This window comes from Poecile atricapillus, chromosome Z, assembly GCF_030490865.1.
Source record: "Poecile atricapillus isolate bPoeAtr1 chromosome Z, bPoeAtr1.hap1, whole genome shotgun sequence".
NCBI lineage: Eukaryota > Metazoa > Chordata > Aves > Passeriformes > Paridae > Poecile > Poecile atricapillus.
In genome coordinates, this window is record NC_081289.1 from 20895884 (window position 1) to 20922864 (window position 26981).

General features: G+C 46.7%; 1 protein-coding gene across 5 annotated transcripts in view; it reads right to left on the minus strand.

Annotated features, from left to right (window-relative positions):
• Window positions 1-26981, minus strand: part of LOC131573787 (homeodomain-interacting protein kinase 2) — a 145458-nt gene that overhangs the window by 92919 nt on the left and 25558 nt on the right. For all 5 annotated transcript variants that reach the window (XM_058828042.1, XM_058828043.1, XM_058828040.1 and 2 more), the window contains exon 2: window positions 1284-2382. In XM_058828042.1, coding sequence (XP_058684025.1) covers window positions 1284-2382 — 1099 coding nt within the window. The remainder of the gene's footprint in view (window positions 1-1283; window positions 2383-26981) is intronic.

Genomic DNA, 26981 nt, shown 5'->3' on the forward strand with positions numbered 1-26981 from the left:
CTGCTGCAGTGCTACGCTGTCAAAATTCCTGTTCCTGTGAAAATTAACTCTCTCCAAGCTCAGAGTTCAGGTAGGCTTTGCCACCATGAAATTTATGAAGTAGGAAAAGGGTCTGTTATCAACTCACATTGGTTTTTCATCCCCAGTCCTCCCCATGTATAGGACAGATTTCTATTTACAAACAGATCAACTGCCCTGCTTTTCTGTAACCCATCTGATGAGCTGTGGATGCTGCCAGGACTGATTTTCATTAAATCAGTAATGAAGAAGGATCAGATTTTCTCTCTTTGCCCCTGTTTCACAGAAGTACAACAACAAAAATGTGGTCTGAACATTTCTAAATTCAGCTGTTATCTAAAGCCAAATTCCCTTCACCCCCTTCACGATTTCCCCCCACCCCTGAAGCAGCAGTAGAAGTGCTTTTCTCGGTCCCTAGGATGCTGAATCAAGCTGACTGGTACCAAAGAGAGGGTCCGAGAACATCTACAAGAGAGACTTTGTGTCTCGGAGTCAAGACAGAGGGCAAGGATGCCCTGCCAGGGGTTATGAAAAGAGGCTGCTCTGCTCAAACTGTTCAACAGGCTGAAGAGGGATATCTGGATATCTGGTTCACACACTTCACTTCAGGCACACCTATGCTGAGGTCACAACTCCCTCCTGGCACGTAACAAAGGACTGTGAGTGGGAATCAACAGACTACAACTGGTCCTCAGTCCAACACCAAATCACTAACATTACTTGCCTGAAGGAGAGCTGACAAGAGCCAGCCAGAAGATCCCATAGACTCAGAGCCTGTGGGAAAACTAATCACTGACAAAACATCTTCTGCATCCATACAGTTTTCCTGTGGGCCAACCTTACACTCGTTATGTCCCTCGTTTCGTATATGAGTACCAACTGGAAGACACATTTGAAATATGGATTGATTGTTGAGGTTAAAGGTTAAAGATTAACCCTAATTCTGAAACCAAGAACCTATATCATTGACTTGGAATGAAAACAGTTCCAGAGAGAACAAACTGATAGAAGTAAAAGACTTTCTAAATTGTAACTGGAAAACTCTATTTTTACAACACTTTATTATTATTTACAAACTTACAATGGTTTTCAATGCAAGTAAATGCCAAGTGGTTAGGACATTATTTTTTCTTATCATCCACAAGCCATCTTAAGATCCATCTCTGTTTAGAATTAAGGGATGACTCTCATCCGTTTAAGTGAATGTAAGAAAATTCCCACAGGTAAAATACTTCCAGTAGTGTTACATGAGCCCAGTCTCTTACCTGTAGTATCTGGATTGAAGGTAAGTAGAACACACAGCTTTGGACACATGGCTAGCTGAACCAAAGTCTATGACCTTGACCCTATACGGCTGTCGGGATGGGTCTACCAGCATGATGTTCTCTGGTTTGAGATCAGCATGAATCAGTCCCAGGCTTTTCAGCTTCATTAGGGCAGTTGCTACCTGCTGGAGAATTGGTCGAATGTACTTAAGGGGCAAGGGACTGAATTTATTTTGTTTTAAGAAATCATAGAGGTTCTGCTCCAACATTTCAAATACCAAGCATGTGTGATTCTTGTGCTGGAAGCATTCGTAAGCACGGACAAAGTTGTAGTCATCCGCGCTTTCTGTGCTCAGCCGAGCCAGGATGCTCACTTCAATCTGGCCTTGCCGGGCGTAAGAAGGGTGGTTTTTTAGGATCTTGATAGCCACAATCTCATTAGTGCCACGTTTCCAGCATTTGACTACTTGTCCGAAGGTTCCACGGCCAAGAAACTCTAACACTTCGTACGTGTTGGTCATGGAACAGAGCACCTCATGTTGGACCAGCTGGTAATCCCCTTCACTGTTGGAACCACTGTTTTTGGAAGTGGCCGTGGAGGTGGTGGCGGTGGCTACAGTGGCCCCACTGGCATTGTTCTGAATCATTGGCGGATGCTCCTCGATAATCTGCACGCTGCTTGTGTTCTCGATCTCCTCACTCTTGCGCTTAAGTCCACATTTTTGGTAGGTGTCCAGAAGGCTCACAGTGCTGCGACGCATCAGGTTGTGTGGCCCGCCCAGTGTTTGCCCAGACACTGCAACCACACCAGAAGTGCTGTTGGCCGATGTAACCACAATGTGCCCCGTGCTTGCTGGGAAGATGATGGTCTGCTCGTAAGGGATGCTCGGATTGGGGATCTGGAGGGAGGCGTTGACGGCTGCTGCGGCGGCTGCTTGGGAGGACTGCACGTTCTTGCTCTGGTTGTAGACTTTGCTGTGTGTGCCGTACCCAGTCATATCCCAGTTCGAACTCGGCTCCACTTTCAGTTTCTTCACGCTACAGAAGGCACTTGACTGAAGGGTATGAGGAGAGAAAACTTGCACATGCGAGGCCATACCTGCAATACAACATCAGAGTGAAACCACAGTTGTCAAGATGCCTTCCCCAGCTTTTTTCATTTGCTCAGTGGCAGGAAAGGGAAATGGGATACAGGCTTCAGATACATCACATGCACACACACAAAAAGCAGGTTCTTCCAGATATGTGTATTTGACACAAATAAAATATTACACTCTAAAATAAATGCTTACCCCGGGTTGAACTATACTGACAACATTCAAGATTTCTGCTCTCTTGCTCTCCCCCTTTTCATTTTTAATAACAGGAATGTACATGTTATTTTTACCTCCTCTGCCTAAAGAGACTCCTATTCCCATTGTCTCCAGGAATATATCTATCTCTCTGGAAAACTCATGTCAAATACTGCAAAGTGTTCTGACTACAGAAGCCAAATCTCAAATCCTCAGACTCATCCAATCTTAAACACTTTGGTGGATCTGACTTAAGCCCCCCGCTTATTCCCATAAAACCACTGTGTAGCTTCTGGCCTGCACAGAGTGAAGATGGGACAAGGAGATGATACACTGTGAGCAAATGGAGGTGCATAGATAAAGTTGAGGAGCCGGAACAGAAGAAGATGATGTTTCAGATTGCTTGCCAAGTCTGTGAGTGGGAAATGTGCACAATGCTAGTCTGTGCTCAGGGACACTGGAGATGGGAGTTACACAACATGAGCTTCACTGTGTGCTCTCAGTGCTCCTGAGATTTATAAATCTGCAAGATTTATAAAATTGTGTTCATCTATTCTTATTCACAGAGACAATACCACCACTGGAAAGCAGATCCCTTGGAAATGAACAGCATTGTTTATGAAGCAACATACACATTAGCGTGTTGCAGAATTAGCTCCTAATACAGCTTTATTTTTACAGGAAAGACAAAAACCTATTTTAATGCAAGCTTATTTGGTTTCAGAAGAGTTAATGATCTTCTAAATCTTAAAAAAAACCACCACAGACCACCAAAAAACAACCCCACAACCTCATAACAAAAGTGAAAATCATGCATCACTGAGACAGACTTACTGAAGGATTCTGAGTAATATTCCACTGAAACAGAAAATGTGCCTATTCAGAGAAAAAAGATGTGGTGCATGGAGGACAGCTAAGTCCTGACTTGCTGCCAGCTTTCCCTGCCCAGGGTAGGGATAGTACTGCTGGGGCAAACATTTTGTGAAGAACACAAATCCGTGGGGACTTCTGGGGAAGGAATCAGCACCCAGCAGAAGTTAGAGCAGAAAGGCACAGCCTCCTTCACCCTTCTATCTGTCATCAGTGTTTCTTTTTAATAAACCAGAATGACTAGGGAAGAAAAGGACAATATGCTGAGCTGGCACCATTGTTGAATTATTAAGCACAAACATAACCTTGACTTGTTTTCAACTTAAAAAAGTTAAAAGCTGAATGAACGCTTCAGTAACAAAACCACAACAAACTCTGCAGCGCACATGGAGGACTTCTTCATGTGGAGGTGTGACAGTATTTGACTCGGTCTCCTCATACTTCACTAGTCCATGTTCCTCTTCAGGAGATTTCCTGGAGCTCATGTGTACACAGACACACTCACAAACATGCACGCACACACTGACACATTCATGTAGAAAAATATGGATGTCACTCCACACTCACAAAGCTCAGTAGTCAAGTTAAAAAATCTAAATACACCCAACACTCTTTTTCCAGTTAATTCCCAGCAGCCCAAAGGACAGGAGTGGCTCAGGAGAGGGGTGCTCTGGTGAGCCAAAACCTACCATGAGTAACTACTCAGAAGTAACAGGCCGAGCAATCTCTCCACTTTGCTTCAACACCCCTGCCTTCACCCCTGCCACAGTGATGAATCTATGAGGATGGAGCAGACACAGAACAAAACCCCTTCAGGACACATGGGGAAACCCTCAGCTGGGCTTGAACACTGCACACAAAACCCCACTGAACCCAGTCTAGCAATGAAGCCCTGCAAACCATAGTGTGCTGCCCTCTGCAGACACGACCCCTGTCTCTAAGTGGATTTATGATTGTTTGCTGTAGTTCCTTTTAACTCCATTACCCTCTGCTCCCCCAACCTCCTGGGCAGCAATTTCCAAGGTCCCTGCAGCTGGGTACTCAGATGCCCTCCAGCTCCTTGCCCCACTCAGTACCTTCTCTCCTCTCTCCTCTCCACAGGGCAATGATGCTGTCACGAATGCCACGGCACATGGCAGGCGGTGAGCTCGGAGAACCACAGCAGTGCTACTCAGCTTGTCATCCTGGACACAAAGATCGTGTGTGAGTGAGCCAAAACCATGTTTGTTTTTCCACTGATTAAGAAGAATCACGGTGTTCCTTCTAGTACAGTACTGACCTGCCTGGAGAGAGGGGGTGGTTTGATGTATGTTTTCCCCCTGGACACAAATAATGTGGCAGATGTAATTGGTAATATATTGTGGACCTAGCAGAGGTGTAATTTATAGTTTTATGGCTTTCATTCCATGGTGTGCTTGAGCAATCTCTCTTAGTAGAAAATAAAAAGGGAAAAAATGACTGACGCAGAACAAGGAGAGACGTTCTTCTCGCACGCTCCTCTAAAGATAACACCAAAAGACTGAGGCATAGCAAATTAAAGTCAAGGATGTGAAGCGCAGCAGCTGCAACTTTCTCAGTGCCACTGTAAAAATGAGGATAATCGCCACCATTAAGGGACAGGCTTTCAACTGGTGCAAACTGGCAGAGCTCCACTTGATATCAGCTGACGCTAAAAACAAGGTCAGCAGTCACTCAACATTGTCAATGTCAGATGGCTGCCTGTGCCCTTTGGTGAAACGAGTTGTTGTTAGGGACTGGTTTCCACATCAACAGCCAGCCCCTTGCTGTCCCTGAAACACTGCTGGCAGCCCCAGCAGAGGACAGGAACAGGGGATAAACACTGACTCACCCTGGTACCCCAAAAATGGAGGGGAGAAGGAAGCAGTGGTTCTGTGGATAAAGCGAAGACTTTGGACGCTTCTGCTGCCAGTGCTGCCCTCCTCAGAGGTTACATCTCATCACAGAAATTTTTGCCCCTAAAAAAAGAACTATGAAATCTTCTTCCTTACATCCAAAATTATTTTCTCATGATTGAGGTTTTAAGGGCACGCATTGTAAGGAAAATAACTGAGTGAGTTCTTCGGCATAGTCCGATACCAAGAAATTACAGGCTGATTGACAGCTTGGTGATGGGAAAAGGCGGCTTCTGCAGCAAAGTAATTTTTATTGCAAATTTTCCTGTGCAGTTAATGCGAGAAAAACACAATCCTAAATTTCCTGAGGAGACAATAAAACTGTGCTGGTGGCATGTTGTTCCTTTCAAAAAGGATTTTTGCTCCATGGCAATAGCAGGACTAGTAATAAATGTGAATAAAAGTTGGATGGTTTTGTTACAGGAATCAAACTCCTCATTACAGCCTGTAAAATGATTTACACCTTCAGCCTTTTGACTACACAGGCTGACAAGAGCTTGCCACAATGTCCATGAGGAAACAAGCCAGCAGCAATGAGATGATCCATGCCAGCCAAGCCAGTGGCACCGACGTCTCAGAGACAGTGGGAATGTCCCCAGGGAGCATTCTTGCTCCTGGGGTCTTGGAAAGACAGAGGGACCATAAGCTGCAGAGGGATGTTTCACTTGGGAAAAGTTCTCTTAACCCCCCATTCACAGGTCTGACAAGAAACCTACTGTGCAGGGCTGAACCGCTCATATCACTTCCCTTCTCTGCAGGAAGATCCTAGCAGTCACCTTTCTGCATTTTGTCTGGAATGCCCAAGGCTGGCACCTGGCTTCTCCGCTTTCTGCACTCCTTTGCCAGGAGTGGAGCAGGTGAGGATACTTGGGGTGAGCAGCTTCACCCACCAAGCATTCCTGCTCAACTGAAGCCCAGCTCAGCAGCCCCACCTACACCACAAAAAGCTTAGGCTGGACTAAGCCAAGTTGCAGTTCCAACTGAGCTGGTGCAAGGCAGGCCCCTATTAGCCAGCCAGGATGCCACAACAGCTAAATGCATGTCCTGAAGAGTAAAAATCTAAGTTTTATATCACCCCTGAGCACAGCGAATCTCTGGGCTGGGAGCAGAATCAGAGCTGGGCACCATGCATTAAATAAAATTGATAGTTCCTTTCTTTAATAATGAGTTTAGTGTAGTCATTTAAAGCTCTCACAAAACTGACAGTAACTGGATTTAATGGGGCCTTCCCTGTCCTTGATACGACTCACATAACTCCCCATAGCATCTCCATGAGCTGAAGTAGGTAGGGTGCAGCCAGGGGACAGTGTTAAAACAGCTGGAATGACTTCTATTAAAAGATTTGAGGTTTTTTGTTCCTGAGAACTCCTCCCACGTCAGCTTTCACTTAATAATAATTTAGCAGGTGCTATTTACAATTCAGATGGCCCTCTTCTGCATGCACACACAAATCACGCAGTCGACTCACTTGTACTTCTAGCAGATTTCAGGAAAGCAAATGAGGTTAAATTCCCTATCCACCCACGTCACCCCAAAGGGCAAAAAATACACTCTGGGGACTAAAGAAGGAACAGTTTGAAAGTCACTGATGTTTTTTTCTTCTGGTTTACTCCCAGCCCTTACTGCTGATTTTTAAGTGTGGCCTTTGGGGTGGCAAGAGACCAAGCCAGTGCCCTGTATTAGGTAGGAAGTCAGACCTTCTGCAGTACCTGCAGAGCTGCCAGTGCTCTGTAACCAGAGGCTGCTTCCTGGCTGCTGCCACAACGACAGTGCCTGCTTGAAAAATACTGTAGAAAGCACATGGCGTGTGTTCAGCATATAAATGATGCTCGCAAGACAATACTGAAATAAGTATCTTCCACTTCTCCCCAGAGAGGCACAAGCCTGCAAACCCATGTACACGCCCAGGCTGAGAAGGCAATGAAAAGGGGATCCGCCAGGTATGGCTAATGCATTGCACTTTTAAAATAGCTGTGTCTCAAGCACAGCACTCTTCTTCACAGTGGCCTCTGTGTGGCTCCTTTTGAGGCATTGTCCCCAGCAGCACTGCACTCTCAGAACCTCCTGAAAATTTATGTCCCTGGAGGTATACAAATTCTTTCCCTTGTGATACTGAATGTTTGGATACAAACTCGAAGTAGAGTTCAGACCTCAACAGCCTCAGATCCTTCCTGTTCTTGGTGAGCCTAAGATGTCAAGGGGGTCTTAGTTTCAGGTGAAAATTTCCCTGCTTTCCTGTTCTGCCTTTCCTGTCCTGCTAGTAAAACTGTCTCAGCCTAATTAGCAGTTTCCTAAATGTAGTGCATAGCAGTTCTCAGAGATGGAAGATGTGACAGAGCACGTCCCCTGCACTGCTCCAGACCTGGATTCACACGGCTCCAACGTACCATGTTTGATCCATGCCTTATGGTCAAATGAAAAGGGAGACTTCCCAATGCACAGAGTAGCAATAAACAAAACCAATGGACAAAGCCAAGCATCCATCTCCTTCCCTCTCATCCCCACCCAAAAAGCACAGCCCTCCCGTGCAATGGCCAGGCCACTCTCATCATCATCACCTTCAAATCCCTTATTTCCCTGCCACCCCAACTGCCCTCCTACATATCCCTCTGCTGCATTTATAGCATATACAACCCTGCCTCCTGTTTCATTCTGCACATCATGACTTTCCTTTATAGGTATGATGAAAATTATCAACCAGGACTTACTTAGTACTCTTGAGCATGGAGGTGGTGTAGGCAGTTACTTCCTATCATGGCCTGCTCAGGTTATTTTGGCATGTGGCTCAGAATACTGCTGTTTTTCCTCACAAACCATCTTTATTCCCTTTGTCACTCTCCCTTTAACTCCTTAAATCCAAGGCATATTGTCTGCTGGCTACAGAAAGCTTTCTTAGCTGTAATTTAGAAATATAACAAGTCTTATTCATCCTTTTGGTGTAGGCTCAGGGGCAAAGAGCCTGAATAACAACCTGTAGGCTCTTCTGACATATCCCTGGTTTTAGACACATGAAGCAAAATCTCAGGGACAAATACATACATTTACATTTGAATACTTTATTACACCTCAGTGCAAGATTCTTTCAGGGTCACCTCCATCTCCTACTGGAATGAACTGCATTAATGACAAGAGATATTACAGATTATCTCAGTTAATCACATGACTAGTTTATGTTTTATGTTATAGTTAATTAATTATGCAACACCTGAGAACACAGGTTAAAATATACCTCACCCAGAGGCTGCCCCATCACTTCCCTGTAGATGCTACAATAACTGGACCTGACACCAATTTCGAGATCTTGGTGGGAGAAGGTCCAGCAGTCCAGTCCGTGCTCTCCTGAACTGAAAGATAACTCCTAGATACCTTCTTACTGGAAAAATCAGCACAGTTGGGATTGCACAAAACTTCTCTTCAGGATACCTCAGTGTTACTGCATGGAAATCAAATGAAGACAGCAAGTGAATACAATTTAATAGTCTACAGCCTTGACAAATCAGAGCCAGGCCCCAGTAAGTAAACCCCCTTCAGCATATCTGTCAAAGCTGACAGAGAGACTGACACCTCTACAGAAATCATGAAATGAGGCTGCAAACACCCTACCAAGACGTAAAGTGCTCTCCAGACATAAAGTGAGAAACCTGGGAGTCTGTGGTGCCCATGTCAGGTCTCTGGGGCTTGAGAAGGCAGATCACAGCCCTGCTAGATGTACCTTGCTGAGCTACAGTCCTCCAAGCCAGGGGAACTTCTGGAGTCCCAAGAACAAAATGAAGTGTGAACAATAAAGGTGGAGGCAGGGGCAGCACCTGAAAGCCTTCAAGGTCTACATGAGTGTGTGAAGGAACTTTTGCACAATGTAGGCATAAAGACATCTTAGGTCTCAGTGAAGTCAGGAAGAAGCTTTACAACCCAATGATCAGTACTCCCAAGGGCCTCAGGGGAGAAGAAAGTCTGCTTGGGAGTAAGAGATGGGATGAGAAAGAAAGAACAGGAAGAAAGATGAAATCAGACAGGTGGGATTGACAGAATCCCTGCTTTGAAGCTTTATCTTTGGAGGACACTGAAGGATGTCTAACAAATGCTTTGCTGAAGAAATCCCTCTTTCAGATTTCTTGGAGAGAGGCCCAGCAGAGCTGAGGCAAGTGTGGAATGCTTGGCTGGGGCTGTGCTGCAGGCTGCTGGGGAACCCACGAGCAGCACCACTTCTGTTTAAAGAGCTGAAGACTGCGGCAACACCCACAGCACCACTTAAAATGAGGCATGACATGATGAGGCTCCTATAATGCCATGCTTGAATGAGCTCCTGAAGCACTGGGTATGGCCAGAGGAGATGGGGAAAGCAAGCTACCAAGGAATGTTTCCTCATCCTCAAATCAAAATGGAGCCAGATGAGGCCAAAAGCAGTTGCTCACATCTATGTGCCAGGTAGGACTGTTTGGCAACATCATATGTGTTCTGGGCACCTTCCTCCTTCCCATCTGTCCTCCACTGTCACAAAGTGGAACAAACAGTAACCACAGCACTTCTACAGCACCCAAAGCTCCCTCTGTAGAACTGTACAAGACAGTCTCTGCAGTAAATGTGAAACTGGCCATAGCTTGCCTTGTAGTCCAGCTTAATGTCTGGATCCCTACATTTAACCTCCAAACAGGTCTATAAGGCAGGAGCCTCTAGATTACAACAAGCTCCATCTCTGATTGCTACCTGCTAAGGGGGTTACATCCTGAAAGCAGAACTGAAAGATGGATGATCTTGGCATGGATCTGCCTTCGAGGCAGCATGGCTCAAGTCACTGCTGTTTCATCTTCCAAACAGGGGTTGACCACAGTACCCCATCCTACAGGGGAAAGAGAGGACTTTTTCAACTTTCCTGACCCCAGACTTCACTGACCATCCTACCTGGCCCTCCATTACCTTAGGTCCTGGAAAAGGGTACCAAGGTCTCTCAAAAAAGAACCAAAATGAATTAGTTTTCTTTTGCTGTTCTGGTTGTGCCCTCCCCTCACCCATACAGCACTGGCATATTTGTGGCTTCCCACAACTGCCTAGTGGAAAGGATATTTTGGCTTTTTCTACAATGGCTGTCTCCCCACCTGGATGACTTTCCACCTGTAAATGTTAACTTTGTAATGTCAATGACTCCAACTGGCCTGCAAGTATGGTGAAACCACAGGGAATGCCTGGCACCTTGCATACCTTGTTAGAAACACTACATGTGAAGGCAAGACATGGGCAAGGCTCTGGCTGAGCCCCTCACTCCCACAGGATTTTTTCCTAAGTGTTTTTTTTGCGAAGAGGCCACTGCATGACATTCAGCCCCTGCTTTGTTTATGAAATCTGAAACTCAGACCAAGCACTAGCTGGGCTGAAAACATCAGTTTTCCTATTCATAAGGTCCCTTCCTTCATTTGATTCCCATCAGGATACAGACCTGTTGGAGAGAAACAAGCCCCTGGTGAGGTCTGGAGGGAATACACAGGATCTGGCCTGCAAAGGAAGATGAAGATGAAGATGAAGATGCAAGGAGAAAGGCAGGGAAGCTGGGCACAGGGCTTCTGCAAAAGCAGAAAATGGAGACAGACTGATCTGTTGACCTCCTGACAGCCATATACCACCTTCAAGTAAGAATGACCGAACACAGGACCTACAGCATTCTCAAACATTGAGGGTGTGGGGTGTTTTAGGAAATGAAGAGAAAGGATAGTGCAGGTTGATCACCTGACCTCCAGTTTAAGGAGGTACAACTCTGTAAATAACCCACCTTCACATCATCACACAAATACAGACCTGACCGGCACAGAGAAAAGCCTTCAGTTCCTCAAGGAAACACCTGTAGCATTTTTCAACATGTCTTCCAGATTTTAGGGCAAAGAAAACATCCCCAAAGTTATCGCCAAACACTCAGAAACCTTTTCTTGCTGTCACCTGTGGCTTTTGGTTTGCATTCCAAAGCAGGACTATAAACCCAGAAATGCATGATGTGAAATGGGCCATGAGCCGGGACCAGAACAGGCACAGCAGGACTGAGCCAGCTGGCCCAAAGCAAAAATCACCATGGAAACACAGGGTGCAGGATTTGGATGTGGACTCATTTCTCCCCTAAACAGCTGTCTGTCTTGGTCCATTCACCTTTGAGAGTGGCTCTCGTATGAGACCACAGTGATAGGGAGCTGCTGCAGCCTTCATGAGAACACAGTGTGTTGACAGGTATATCCATGGGAACCAATGATTCTGTTTGCTATATTTGGGGTTGTACCGACCTCTGTCATACAAAACACATGGTCACACTCAGACACACATAGACAAGCACTTACACAGCCAGATGACCCATGAAGGCAATGAATCTCATAATCTCCAAAAGAAATGAGTGATGCTACCCCAAGCAATCCCACAGAAGTGCCTCTGGACACCTGCCTGCCCCACTGCTGGCTGGTTTGCTGGGGCTGGTGCACGCCTGATCTCCCACTATCTTCACATCAACTTCATTTTTAAGCAAGGTCTAATAGGACAGAGGCCAGATCAGCATGCAGAGAAGCCTGTTTGGCCAAGGAAGGACAGCCTAGGTGATGTACAAAGCTTTTGCTTACACAGAAAAAACCCCCTGATTTAGGCATGAGGATAAACTACATGAAGGATTTCAGAGCCTTGAAGAGTAAACATCCAGAAGCTCAGGAAAGGCTATCTGCTTGAGAAAGGAGGATATAAGGCCCTTGTGTGCGATGAAGAAGCTCAGGGACAGCACTAACAGCCTACTCCCCCTCAAAGCTCTAAAAGAAAAGAAATCAGTCCATGAGAAGTCATTAAAAGAAACAAAACAATAAAAATCTCCACCTTTATCTGTAGAAATCCCTGGCTACCATCAGTCTCTCCCCCAGGTTTCTCTTTTGTGCAGGATATGATTATTTATTGACATATTTATTTACTCAGCTCTGCAGTGCTTAACACCATGGCTGCTGGGCTTCTTGCAGTGTCAAAATTAGAGCGTGACAGAAGAGGAGTGAAGCTAAACATGGAGATCCACTGTGACACAGGCCAAATGCCTTCTGCAGTGCAGCCTGAGGTATGCTACCCCTGAGATGGGGTAGACTGGGGGACCCCAGCCAGCCAGGACAATAACCACTCCTCTGGTGTAACTTTGCTCCAGATCACTCAGTGCTTTTGAGAGGCTGCACAGTGCCCTGCAGAGATCCAGACAGCAGAGCTCACTCAGGCCCTGTTCAAGTGCTGACCATGAGTACCTGCTGTGTGGCACAACTGCTGAAACTAAACCTGCAGAACCAAAACTCCACCATAGAAAGGAGAGATGGCTGCAGATGACATACCAGCTGAAGGGGCTGTCAAGCCTTCTTCTCATTTCTGATCCTGCATTTAAGAACTGACATGTCACTTTGCGCTTCCAGCAGCATGCAGCCACTTGCCCAATCTCTTCAGAAGCATCTTTTTGGCACTACTACAACTGTTTTGCAGCCATGTGCCTTCAACTCAGAACATTCAATTCTTTCCTTTTCTTATGCAATGAAATGAAAGGATTCAGCTTAGATGCAGTGGGACAGTGAGTTCAGAATCACCAGTGTGTCAGTGATGTTGCAGCCAAGCTGTCCACAGTCACACCTATAGGTTTTGACTAACGATGTAAGGGAAGTCTGGCCAAACTGAGTCATGTTTCTGGGGAAAGAAGAGTTTCTGGGAAAATAAGCTCTGTATGATTTTCTAACAGGGAGCATATACACCACCATTAAAAACAGATTAGTGACAACTTGTGGTGAAATCACAAGAGCTTTCAGGAGGTCCAGGAGAACACTGGGCATCTTAGCTTTGCCATAGTCATAGGAATGACTAGGGAGTAAAATGGCCTGGGGTGGGCCTATGGGTTTTGCTAGAAAAACTGTGACACTCACAGCAAATGAGAGGGGGTGAAACCCTCAAAAAACCCTAAAAAAAACCCCAAAAAACAACTAGGGGAATTTAGTACCAGAAGTCCTGTGAACTTTCATCAGACCTTATGTACTCAAAACTCACTAAAAGCTTTCCAACATCCGGATGAATGAAAAGTAAGAAGATGTTGCAGCGGCCTCAGGGAGACAAAGAGTTACATTGTCCCACCCCAAACCCCTTGTGAAGGGCGGCCCAGGAGTTCTGATTGGGTTTGAGTCCCTGGGGGGTTCTCCCTTGGTGTGTTTCTAATGGTCCCTGACCCTGAACTCCACCCTCAAAGGTGTAAACCCTCGGTTCTGTCCCTCAAAAACCCCTGCTGTGCCTCTGTTCGGGGCTCTCTGTTCTGGACCTGAGTTTGTTCTCATGCTGAATAAATGGTTTCATGAACGGGAGCCCGTCTCGTTGGTTTTTCATGCTGGTCCCCAGAACCCTGCTGCTTCCCTGGACAAGATCCTGAGGTTGCAGGCTGCAACAAATGGTGAGAGAATGCGGGCATCCAGTGAAGCACCAGGAGAACAGCAGGACCCGGCTCCATGGACACCTCGTAAGTCCCCGGCTGATGGCTTGAGAGCCAGCGAGACCCCCGCCTTGGAAAGGAGGACTCGAGAGTACCTGGCAGGGAGACTGGGTTGGGAGTGCCTCGGGCATGGGGGAAGAAAAGGGATTACGGAGGTGTGGGAGCCGAGACCAGACGCTGGGACAAGCACCTAACATCACCCAACGAGACGTATTATGGACGATATCAACATTATGGACGATTCTATTAACACTATGGACGATTATGGACGATTATATCAACATTATGGACGATTATATCAACATTATGGACGATTATGGACGGTATGGATCTTCCGGTGGACTGTTTCTGTCTTCTGTGAAGTTCCTTTTTTTTTTTTTGGTGTATACCTCCCTGTACCTTCCCCTTTCCTCTGTTCCTAAGGGCAGGACAAAGGGTGAAAAAAGCTAAGATGGCTCGGGGTTGCTGCCGTCTGCCCGCCGTTCCGTGTCCTCCTTCACCCCCTGTCTCTCCATATTCCCCGTTCCCTGTCCGGGAAAGTCCGTCCTGGCCTCCCCCCCCCATCCCAAGATGGCGCCGGCCACGCGGTCTGGGATCCCTTGTTTCCCGCCTTGCTCCTTCTTTTCCGGTCCCAAACCTTCCCGAACCTCCCAGTAACTCCTGCTTGGCCCCATCCCTTTGTTCGGTGCTCCACCCCTGGGGGCTGTGCCTTCTCCATCGTGGGCAACACCTCCTCCGGGGAAATCGAAACTGTAACCGAGCTCCGAAAGCCAGTGTTTCACCCAGATCATCTAAAGAGGCGACGCCCACATGGGAGCCGGAGCCGAAGCTGGAGATCGAAGAATTCTGCCCCTCGTGAGAGGAGATCTAAGAGCTGCACCCTTCCTAACAGAGAATCCTAAAGTGGAAGAGACTGAACAAAAAAAAAAAAAATTATGTTTGCATTAAGTACCATCACCGTTTAATTTGCCCGGCGTAGTCCGAGATTTAAGTGTTTGTTTTCAATTTTGTTTTTTCTGTTTGCTTAGTGTGTTTTGTTATTGAGCTATTGGTGTCCCACAAAGCAAAGTGGGTGCTCTGTGGAAGAGGTGAGATTTTAAGGTGTATGTTTGGAAACATTTTAAGCTCCTAATTAAAATTTGAAAAAAAAAAAAAAAAAAAAAAATAAAAAAGGAGCAGATGTTGCAGCGGCCTCAGGGAGACAAAGAGTTACATTGTCCCACCCCAAACCCCTTGTGAAGGGCGGCCCAGGAGTTCTGATTGGGTTTGAGTCCCTGGGGGGTTCTCCCTTGGTGTGTTTCTAATGGTCCCTGACCCTGAACTCCACCCTCAAAGGTGTAAACCCTCGGTTCTGTCCCTCAAAAACCCCTGCTGTGCCTCTGTTCGGGGCTCTCTGTTCTGGACCTGAGTTTGTTCTCATGCTGAATAAATAGTTTCATGAACGGGAGCCCGTCTCGTTGGTGTTTCATGCTGGTCCCCAGAACCCTGCTGCTTCCCTGGACAAGATCCTGAGGTTGCAGGCTGCAACAAGAAGAGACTGAAAACTAGGTTCAGCAGAAGCACAATAACTGTGGAAAGAGTTTCAGTGGGGCAGCAAGTTTACACCTGGTATAAATGCCCAATTAATTTGATGGTTGCAGTACTCCTTTGTGGACACAGTCCTTGGTTTTGGTCATTTTTCATATCTGAAAATAGCCCCGCTTCCCTGTTTAGTCCTTCCTGGACTCATGGGAGACTGAAATGAGTCACCAGAGGACCAGCTGAGTCATCCAGCCCAATCTTGGAAAGCAATACAAAGTGTGTGGTCATCACATCCTCAACTAAAATGTGGATGACGGCAGCACCCCTAGCAACCCACCATGCATTAGGCAGAAAGGGTTGGAGACCACTGACCTATGAGCTGTTACTGTGAGCCAGGCAGAAGAATACCTTAAATGAAACTAGGACCATGCAAACAAGAACTGGCAAACATGGCCAGAACGCAGCCCAGTGGAAAAGGACCCGGGGGTGCTGGTTGACTGGCAGCTGAACATGAGCCAGCAGTGGCTCCAGGTGGCCAAGAAGGTCAGTGCCATCCAGATCAGAAACAGTGTGGCCAGCAGGACCAGAGCAGTGACAGTCCCTGCTCAGTACTTGGCACTTGTAAGGGTGCACCTCAAATCCTGCACTCAGCTCTGGGACCCTCACTACAGGAAAGACACTGAGGTGCAGCATGTCCAGAGAAGGGGAACAGAGCTGGTGAAGGTTCTAGAGAATAAGTCCTATGAAGACCAGCTGAGGGAGCTGGGCTTGTTTAGTCTGGAGAAGAGGAGGCTCAGGGGTAACCTCATTACTCACTAGAACTACCTGAAAAGAAGTTGTAGCACATTAGGAGGGTGTTGGTCTCTTCTTCCAGGCAACCAGCAACAGGACAAGAGAAAATGGCCTCAAGTTGTGCCAGGGCAGGTTCTGGCTGGACATCAGGAAGAATGTTTTCCATGAAAGGGTGGTTAAGCATTAGAATGGACTGCCCAGGCAAGTGGTAGAGTCACAATCACTCTAAGTGTTCAGGAAACTACTGGAATGGCACTCAATGGTATGGTTTAGTTGGCATGGCGGTGTCCAGTCACAGGCTGGACTCGAGGATCTTAGAAGTCTTTTCCAGCCCTAATGATTCTATGGCCACTGGTTCTGCACCTGACACTTCTCCATCCAGTTTCCCCATTCCAGTGGCATTAGGAAAAAGGGATGGCCATCTCCATCTTCTACATCATGAGATATTCCTAGCCCATTTTCCAACTTCTATGAACCGAAGTCCCAATTCATTCAATTCCTCTAGCATATCATCAAATCTTAACAAGACCTATTTCAATATGCAATCTCCCTGACAACCAAATAACTGTGACCTTTTAAGAACACAGGTCCATATTTCATTTTTATGTCTATTATCTGCAGAACAAAAAGGAGTGGGGCAGTTGCTTTTGGGTAGAGAAAATATATTTACCAAGCAGGTTTTTTTTATGGTGATTACAAAAGTTTAACAGGCAAATTCAGGACAGTTGTTCTCTTTGTGCTGTCATGGAAAAACAAATCCAATGTGCAGGGGCTGGGTTGCACTACACAGCTGCTCAGGGAACCCTGTTCCTGCACAGCTCACTGTCACCCTGCAGAGCTCATGCCACGAGCCACATCTGAGCCAAGCATGGAGGACCCTGAAGCACCAGGGGGTTACGGGAACAGCGCATCAATCGTACAGGTCCCTCTGTGGCTCACCCAGAAAATCCACTGGCTGGAGGCTCCCAGTGACACCCCTTTCACCTGGCCAAGCACCAGCAAAGGGTGCTCAGGGACTACACATGAAATGGCACCGAACAGGTTTTCATGAAACTGCTCAAAATTTCCCAACTGATGATGTCACTCCTGTTCTGTCTTGATTCTTTCCTCCAGCTCATCCCTGGGTTTCAGCAAGGCCATGATGTATTCACCTTGCTGTGCCTCTTCTCCCAGCCTTCTGTACCTTCACTCCTATTTCCTCTGCCAAAAAATAGAAACCACTTTAAAAAAAAAAAGAAAAAAGAAGAGCTGAAAGGTTCAGGTGAGCATCAGTGGATGATGAACTCCACAAGACAGAGTAATGCTTGAGCCTTAAGGAAGACAGGTGTCAGACAGAAGCAGGTATAACTGGCATAAACTGGTGTAAAAAATAGGTTTGAGTGAAACTCAAGTAAAAAGATACGAAAGCTATTAAAGTACCTAAAATCCATGGGGTTTTGATCCCAGAGTTCCTAAGAACTTGGTATTATTTAGTCTTTTAAAGGCTTAGTAGTAGAGACTCCAAGCTGTTGAAATGTTAACTTATTCCATGCTCTGCAGAGACAGAAAATAAATGTGAAACTGGATCCTGACAGCACCACTAGATCCCAAAATTGACCCTCCTGCTTTCTGCTCCAAAGAACATGCTATTCCTGGAGGTGTTTTAAAAAATAAAACCCAAGCAAGCGTTCTCATGTCCTCTCCACTTCCCAAAGCTAAGGCAAGCAGCTTGTTTGAGTGGCCCTTCCATGCACATTACCCTCTGGGTCCTGGCACTTGCAAACAACTCTGCACTGGCCCCACGGGCTGGCCTGGCACCAAGCACGAGCAGAGCAGCAAGCACAGCGTGCAGCTCAGCACACTCAAGCTCCAATAAACCTGTCAGACTGCGCAAGACATGAATCATATGGACTGCCACAACAGCAACCCAGCGTGTGCAGCCCTGCCAAAACAAACAAACAAACAAACAATCAAACAAACAAACATAAGACATCTCAAAACACAGATGTAGGTAAAAGGCACTCTCCTGAGGCTGCCAGTGCAGTTACACTACAAGGCTTCCTGGAAAAATATACTCTCTCCTGACTTGTGACAACTCAGAAATGCTTCAGCAGAGCTGTAGTAGGGGGCTGTGGGAAGCAGGACCAGCACAGTCTCTACTCACTGGGAAACTGGACCCTGACCAAGCAAAGGCCTGGGTTCCCCAGGATGCTGGAAGTGAGACGAAACACCTCTAGCAAAGGCTCACCTGTCACTGAAGGATGTGGCTGCAGAGGTTGCTCAGGGTCTTTTGGAAAACACATCTCCAAGTGCACTTAGTCAGCTGGAGGTGCTGCTTCTCTCACACTGGCTGGGAAGTTATTCAGGAGAAATAAGAGCATCTTTTCCTGCTTAAAGTTTTCCTGTTGTCCTTGGTACAGCCATGAGACTGAAGCATGGAAATAATGCTACAAATGCATCTGAGGGACTTGCATGCTGCCTCAACCCTACAGGGCAGCCTTGGGAGTGGATGACTGCTCCATCCATGCTTGTGGGCCATCAGGGGATACCATTTCACACCCTGAACCAGTGACTGCACTTTGGATGTACATGTATTTTTCACTTGTATCATTGCAATACAGTCAATGGGTATAGTGACCATTTCTTCATTCTGTTTTCCTCCCTGCTATTTAATGATCTCGCTGTGTCACCTCATAAGCCACAGCCCTCCAAACACTTGCAGACACCCCTCACCTTCCAAACAGCAGCTGCAAGGCTGTGACCCATGAGATGAATTAAGCAGACAAAAGCACAGGGTAAGGGTTTATGGGCAGTCTGTTTGCTTTTCCTGGCAGATCCAATCCAGAAACTTCAGCTTTTCCAGGTGACAAGTGTCTTCCTAGACTGTGTCTGCATCACAAAGTATTCTATAAAATCTTTATTTAACTGCTCCCCTAGGACTGCTGGCTAGACCCTCACACTACTGCCACATGTGCCTGTGTCTGAGTTTAAGCACATGAATTGTCTGAACAGACTTCATCAGGACAACTCACACCCTGAAAGCCCACTACATGTGTAAACGTTAGCAGGAACAGTGCATTAATCATCTGCTCTTGGGTTTTGAAAGAGAATTTGTGTAGGAAAAAAAAGCAAAAAAAAACCTCCATAAAACTTGTGGGCACAATTCAGGTATCCAAGTGATGCATTAATCTAAATTAAACCCCTCTCCTGCACTCTCACTTTTAAAAAAAGCAAGTTCTTTTCAACAAGTGTATAATATGTAGTTAACTGCTGTTAACTGATTTCAAAAGAAATCCTGTGGAAGGTAAGTCTCCAGTGCCCATCCCACAAGCAGCACACTCAGAAAAGCTACATTTGGTTTTCTTGCAGATTTTTCCTTCCCTTCCTTTTCCATGACTAGCAATATGCATAGAAAAACATTCTCTCTGCTCTTGACAGAGTGGCTGCTGCTGCTGCTGCTGCTGCTGCTGCTGCACATTCTCCACCTGGAGTGAAAATTCTCCGTTGTCACGGCAGCCAACAGTGATGTCACAGACTGAGTATTGTGACTTCAGCTGGAAAAGGGGAAGGGGAACAGATGAACTCTGAAAACAAAGATATTGTTTTGGTGTAAACAGCCTTCACAGAAAAGAGGGGGAAAAAAAGAAGGAAGTATATATGAACATCTGACAATTTTAGTTGTCTCAAAGAAGTATAAATATACAAAAAATAGAGTTCTCTCTAGGCAAATGTCCCAAAAGTCCAACTAAGTACTGAAAGAACTGTCATTTTGTTTCTGTTCTGTTAAGAAATGGGACCCCTTTTAAATTTTGAAATACACATTTTCTATTCCTTTATTTTATTTTATTTGCTTTTGTTTTTAAAACCTTCTTGTCTGGTCATTGTCCCAGAATAAGCAATCAGCATTGCTGTGTAAAGAAATAAGTTTCAGGAAATAATGCACATTTCCAAATGTTACATTAATCCACAGGCAACTTGAAAATACTGCCTGCATTCCTGTGTGAGGGTAGTTGTTTTTCATATAGGTCACATATTAATGCAATTGAAAGAAAAAAACTTCATTCCACCTTTACACTGAAATCCAGAGGTTGTAATTACACCCAGGGGCAGGAATAAATTAAAGCAAGTGCCTGTGTTGCCTTGTACTCTTTTTTGGAAAGAAAAGTGATCCCATCTACTCTGCCCTATGTGTTCTGTCGAATGCTTGAAGTCGGCCGGCTGCCTGGCAAAGAGGTTTTCATGAGGTCAGAGGTGAAAAGAAGTCACTTTGAGAGGTCAGAAATGGAGTAATACATCCGATGGTCTAACATGTACCAGATCTTCAGCAGGGGATGCTATCTTCACTACCTCGCCTTGTGCCTCACAGAACATCCTCAGGCTGTGTTACCCCTGAGCTCTGTGGAGGGAGGACCCAGGCACCTCATGGGTTAGAGACAGATGGGAGGGAGGGAGGGAGGGAGGGAGGGAGGGAGGGAGGGAGGGAGGGAGGGAGGGAGGGAGGAAGGAAGGAAGGAAGGAAGGAAGGAAGGAAGGAAGGAAGGAAGGAAGGAAGGAAGGAAGGAAGGAAGGAAGGAAGGAAGGAAGGAAGGAAGGAAGGAAGGAAGGAAGGAAGGAAGGAAGGAAGGAAGGAAGGAAGGAAGGAAGGAAGGAAGGAGCCCCCAGCAGGGCAGGGAAAAACCCCAATTCTGTGGGAAAAAGATGGAATTTTCCGGGCTGGAAAAGAAATTTTCCTCCCCCCCGAGCGGTGCTGGGATAAAGGCAGGGATGGATTTTCCAGGTGAAAAACGGGATCGGTCCCAGCACTGCCTCAGCTGTGATTAATCTGGGTAATTAATCCAATTAATGAATTAGTTCATCCCGGGGGTGGGACATGGGGGAGGCTGAGCTCTTCCAGGCCGGTGGTGTCATGGCTTAGGAGGTTTCCATCCTCTCCCGCAGATTTCATGGATTTGGGGAAGTTTTTCCTCCCTTTTCCCACTCCCGGGCTGGAGCTGAGGGAATTGGAGCCGAATTCCCGAGGGAATCTCCCGATTCCTGGGATCCGGCCCCAGCTGCGGGCACAGCCCAGCTGCATATCCCAGGATTTGCGTGCTGGGAAAGGGCCGGGATCCCTGGAATTCCCAGGATTTGGGGTTCAGCGGTGGCAGCTGGAAATCAGCTGGATCCTACCTGGAGCAATCCCGGGAATTCCTCCTCCCTGCGCCTGGCACAGCCCGAGATCCCAAACCCCGCTGGCTTTTCGGGGAATTTTTGGAAGTCCAAAGAAGCCATGTCCAAATGCTGGGAGGAATTTCAATGGATTTCCCCCATTTCAGTGGGAATTTCACTGGATTTCCCCCATTTCGGTGGCAATTTCTCTGGATTTCCCGTTTCACTGGGAATTTCACTGATTTCCCCCATTTCAGAGGGAATTTCAATGGATTTCCCCCCGGTTGCAGCAGGAATCTCTTCCCCTCCCCTCTCCCGTTCCATCCTCCCTTTCCCTCTGTCCCAGGGTCCCCAATTCCCTTTTCCTGTCTCCTCTCCCCATTTTCCCGGGATCCTGATGGCATTCCCGGGGCTGTATCCATGCCTTTGTGCTCAGGCTGAGCTTCCCGAGCTGGCGCCGCTGGGAACAGCAGCTCCAAGGGCTTTGGCAGCATCCAATTTGGGATGAGAACCCCAAATTCTGGGACTGGAACCCCAAAAATTTGGGCCGAGAACCCCAAAAATTTGGGATGAGAAGGGTTAGGTTAGATACCCCAAAAATTTGGGCCTGGAACCCCAAAAATTTGGCTCAAAACCCCCCAAAAAACTACAGAGTCTAGGACCCCGAAACCCCGAGTCTAGAACCCCAACTTCTGAGCCCAGAACCCTGAAACCCGAGTCGAGAAACCCGAAACCTGAGTCTGGAACCTCAAAATGCTGTGTCTGGAACCCCAGAACTCCGAGTCTAGAAGCAAAAAACCTGAGTTTGTAACCTCGAAAATTCTGTGTCTAAAAGCCCAAAAATTTGGGATGAGGAGCGTGAGGGTAGGAACCCAAAACTTTGGGCCTGGAACCCCAAAAATTTGGGCCGAGAACATCAAAAATTTGGGCCTGGAACCCCCCAAAATTGGGATGAGAACCCCAAAAATTTGCAATGAGAAGGGTTCGGGTAGGATGCCTAAAAATTTGGGATGAGAACACCAAAAATTTGGGATGAGAAACCCAAAAATTTGGGATGAGAAGGGTTAGGGTAGGAACCCCAAAAATTTGGGCCTAGAACTCCAAAGAATTGGGCCTGGAACCACAAAAAATGAAGATAAAAACCCCAAAAATTTGGGCTTGGAACCCCAAAAAATTTGGGATGAGAAGGGTTAGGGTAGGAACCCTAAAATTTGGGCCTGGAACCCCAAAAATTTGGGCCGAGAAAACCAAAAATTTGGGCCGAGAACCCTAAAAATTTGGGATGAGAACCCCAAAAATTTGGGCCTGGAACCCCAAAAAATTGGGATGCAAACCCCAAAAATTTGGGATGCTTGGAACCCCCAAAATTTAAGATAAAAACACCAAAAATTTAAGTTAGGAACCCCAAAAAATTTGGCCTGGACCCCCCCCGCCAAACTACAGAGTCTAGAACCCAAACACCGAGTCTAGAACCCGAACCTAGAACCCCGAAACCCGAACCTAGAACCCCAAGTCCCGAGTCTAGAACCCCAAAGTTCTGAATCTAGAACCTCGAAACCCGAGTCTAGAACCCGAACCTAGAACCCCAAAATCCGAATCTAGAACCCGAACCTAGAACCCCAAAATACGAGTCTAGAACCCTAGAACCCGAACCTAGAACCCCAAAATCCGAGTCTAGAACTTGAACCTAGAACCCCAAGTTCCGAGTCTAGAACTCGAACCTAGAACCCCAAAATCCGAGTCTAGAACTTGAACCTAGAACCCCAAGTTCCGAGTCTAGAACTTGAACCTAGAACCCCAAGTTCCGAGTCTAGAACCCGAACCTAGAACCCAAAAAATCCGAGTCTAGAACCCTAGAACCCGAACCTAGAACCGCAAGTTCCGAGTCTAGAACCCGAACCTAGAACCCCAAGTTCCGAGTCTAGAACCCTAGAACCCGAACCTAGAACCCAAAAAAATCCGAGTCTAGAACCCTAGAACCCGAACCTAGAACCGCAAGTTCCGAGTCTAGAACCCGAACCTAGAACCCCAAGTTCCGAGTCTAGAACCCTAGACTCCGAACCTAGAACCCTAAGTTCTGAGTCTAGAACCCGAACCTAGAACCCCAAAACCGAGTCTAGAACCCCAAGTCCCGAGTCTAGAACCCGAACCTAGAACCCCAAATTCCGAGTCTAGAACCCTAGAACCCGAACCTAGAACCCCAAGTTCCGAGTCTAGAACCCCATAACCCGAATCTAGAACCCAAAAATCCGAGTCTAGAACCCTAGAACCCGAACCTAGAACCCCAGAACCCGAACCTAGAACCCCAAGTTCCGAGTCTACAACCCGAACCTGGAACCCGAAACCCGAGTCTAGAACCCCGAGTCCCGAGTCTAGAAACCCGAACCTAGAACCCAAAGTTCTGAGTCTAGAACCCTAAAAGTTCTGAGTCTAGAACCCCAAAACCCGAGTCTAGAACACTAACCTAGAACCCTAAGTTCTGAGTCTAGAACCCCAAAACCCGAGTCTAGAACCCCGAGTTCTGTGTCTAGAACCCCGAAACCCCCGAGTCTGGAACCCCAAAACCTGAGAATAGAACCTCAAAAATTCTGAGTCTGGAACCTCAAAATGCTGTGTCTGGAACCTCAGAACTCCGAGTCTAGAACCCTAGAACCCGAACCTAGAACCGCAAGTTCCGAGTCTAGAACCCGAACCTAGAACCCCAAGTTCCGAGTCTAGAACCCTAGAACCCGAACCTAGAACCCAAAAAAATCCGAGTCTAGAACCCTAGAACCCGAACCTAGAACCGCAAGTTCCGAGTCTAGAACCCGAACCTAGAACCCCAAGTTCCGAGTCTAGAACCCTAGACTCCGAACCTAGAACCCTAAGTTCTGAGTCTAGAACCCGAACCTAGAACCCCAAAACCGAGTCTAGAACCCCAAGTCCCGAGTCTAGAACCCGAACCTAGAACCCCAAATTCCGAGTCTAGAACCCTAGAACCCGAACCTAGAACCCCAAGTTCCGAGTCTAGAACCCCATAACCCGAATCTAGAACCCAAAAATCCGAGTCTAGAACCCTAGAACCCGAACCTAGAACCCCAGAACCCGAACCTAGAACCCCAAGTTCCGAGTCTACAACCCGAACCTGGAACCCGAAACCCGAGTCTAGAACCCCGAGTCCCGAGTCTAGAAACCCGAACCTAGAACCCAAAGTTCTGAGTCTAGAACCCTAAAAGTTCTGAGTCTAGAACCCCAAAACCCGAGTCTAGAACACTAACCTAGAACCCTAAGTTCTGAGTCTAGAACCCCAAAACCCGAGTCTAGAACCCCGAGTTCTGTGTCTAGAACCCCGAAACCCCCGAGTCTGGAACCCCAAAACCTGAGAATAGAACCTCAAAAATTCTGAGTCTGGAACCTCAAAATGCTGTGTCTGGAACCTCAGAACTCCGAGTCTAGAACCAAAAAACTGAGAATGTAACCTCGAAAATTCTGCGTGTAAAAGCCCAAAAATTTGGGATGAGGAGGGTGAGGGTAGGAACCCAAAAAATTGGACCTGGAACCCCAAAAAATTGGGATGAGAACCCCAAAAAATTTGGGATGAGAAGGGTTAGGGTAAGAACCCCAAAAATTTTTGATGCAAACCCCAAAAATTTGGACCTGGAACCCCAAAAAATTGGGATGAGAACCCCAAAAATTTGGGATGAGGAGGGTTCGGGTAGGAACCCCATAAAATTTGGGATGAGAAACCCAAAAATTTGGGTCAGGAACCCCAAAAAATTGGGATGAGAACACCAAACATTTGGGATGAGGAGGGTTAGGGTAGGAACTCAAAACTTTGGGCCTGGAACACCAAACATTTGGGATGAGAAGGGTTAGGGTAGGAATCCCAAAAAATTTGGGCCTGGAACCCCAAAAATTTGGGCCTGGAACCCCAAAAATCTGTGATGAGAACAGCAAAAATTTGGGCCTGGAACCTCAAAAATTTGGGCCTGGAACCCCAAAAATTTGGATGAGAACACCAAAAATTTGGGCCTGGAACCCCAAAAATTGGGGATGAGAACCCCAAAAATTCGGGATGAGGATGGTTAGGGTAGAGAACACCAAAAATGTGGGCCTGGAACCCCAAAAATCTGGGATGAGAACACCAAAAATTTGGACCTAGAACCCCAAAAATTTGGGCCTGGAACCCCAAAAATTTGGGATGAGAACCCCAAAAAATTTGGGTCTGGAACCCCAAAAATTTGCGATGAGAAGGGTTAGGGTAGAGAACCCCAAAAATTTGTGATGCGAACCCCAAAAATTTGTGATGCAAACTCCAAAAATTTGGGCCTGGAACCCCAAAAATTTGGGCCTGGAACCCCAAAAAATTTGGGCCTGGAACCCCAAAAATTTGGGCCAGGAACACCAAAAATTTGGGCCTGGAACCACAAAAATTTGGGCCAGGAACACCAAAAATTTGGGCCTGGAACCACAAAAATTTGGGCCTGGAACCCCCCAAAATTGGGATGAGAAGGGTTAGGGTAGGAACCCCAAAAATTTAGGCCTGGAACCCCAAAAATTTGGTCCAAGAACACCAAAAATTTGGGATGATAACCCCAAAAATTTGGAATGAGAAGGGTTAGGGTAGGAACCCCAAAATTTTGGGTCTGGAACCTCAAAACAGAGTCTAGAACCCCAAAAACCAGAGAGGGAGGGAAGGAAGGAGGGAAGGAAGGAGGGAAGGAAGGAGGGAAGGAAGGAAGGAGGGAAGGAGGGAAGGAGGGAAGGAGGGAAGGAAGGAGGGAAGGAAGGAGGGAAGGAAGGAGGGAAGGAAGGAGGGAAGGAAGGAAGGAGGGAAGGAAGGAAGGAAGGAAGGAAGGAAGGAAGGAAGGAAGGAAGGAAGGAAGGAAGGAAGGAAGGAAGGAAGGAAGGAAGGAAGGAAGGAAGGAAGGAAGGAAGGAAGGAAGGAAGGAAGGAAGGAAGGAAGGAAGGAAGGAAGGAAGGAAGGAAGGAAGGAAGGAAGGAAGGAAGGAAGGAAGGAAGGAAGGAAGGAAGGAAGGAAGGAAGGAAGGAAGGAAGGAAGGAAGGAAGGAAGGAAGGAAGGAAGGAAGGAAGGAAGGAAGGGAGGGAGGGAGGGAGGGAGGGAGGGAGGGAGGGAGGGAGGGAGGGAGGGAGGGAGGGAGGAAGGGAGGAAGGGAGGAAGGGAGGAAGGGAGGAAGGGAGGAAGGGAGGAAGGGAGGGAGGAAGAAACACAATATCCTAATGTTTGAACAACTGCAATAACCAGCCAGTGCTGGCAAACTGATGTCTGTCTTGACAAACCTTTCTGAAAATTCACATGCAGAAGAGGGGAAATACTGGTAGGACTTCAGTTATTACCTTCTCAGGGAACATCGCAAACAATAAGCAGTTCCCTCCCCAAAGTACCCTAATGACATCCCAGCTTTACAAAAAATTATGCTTGAATATTTTTTCTGAAATATAAACTTGCCATGCACAGTCAAAATTAAAAGAAATATAGGGCATTTTAAAGAGAAATTCCTTGGGGAAATGCAACTGTGAAATAGCCAAACATCAATTATGAAAACCACATCAAGAAGAGGCTCTTGTGCACGGGCTTTAGGGTTTAGGGATTTCAAGAAAATGTGCATCCTAGTTTGACTCATAATGTAGGCAGAGAATGAGCAACTTTCCTCAACTTAAAAACAGCTCAGTGAGTCTGTAACCCTTTAAAGTCACAGTATCTATACAACTTTCTTGTATCTCACAGCTC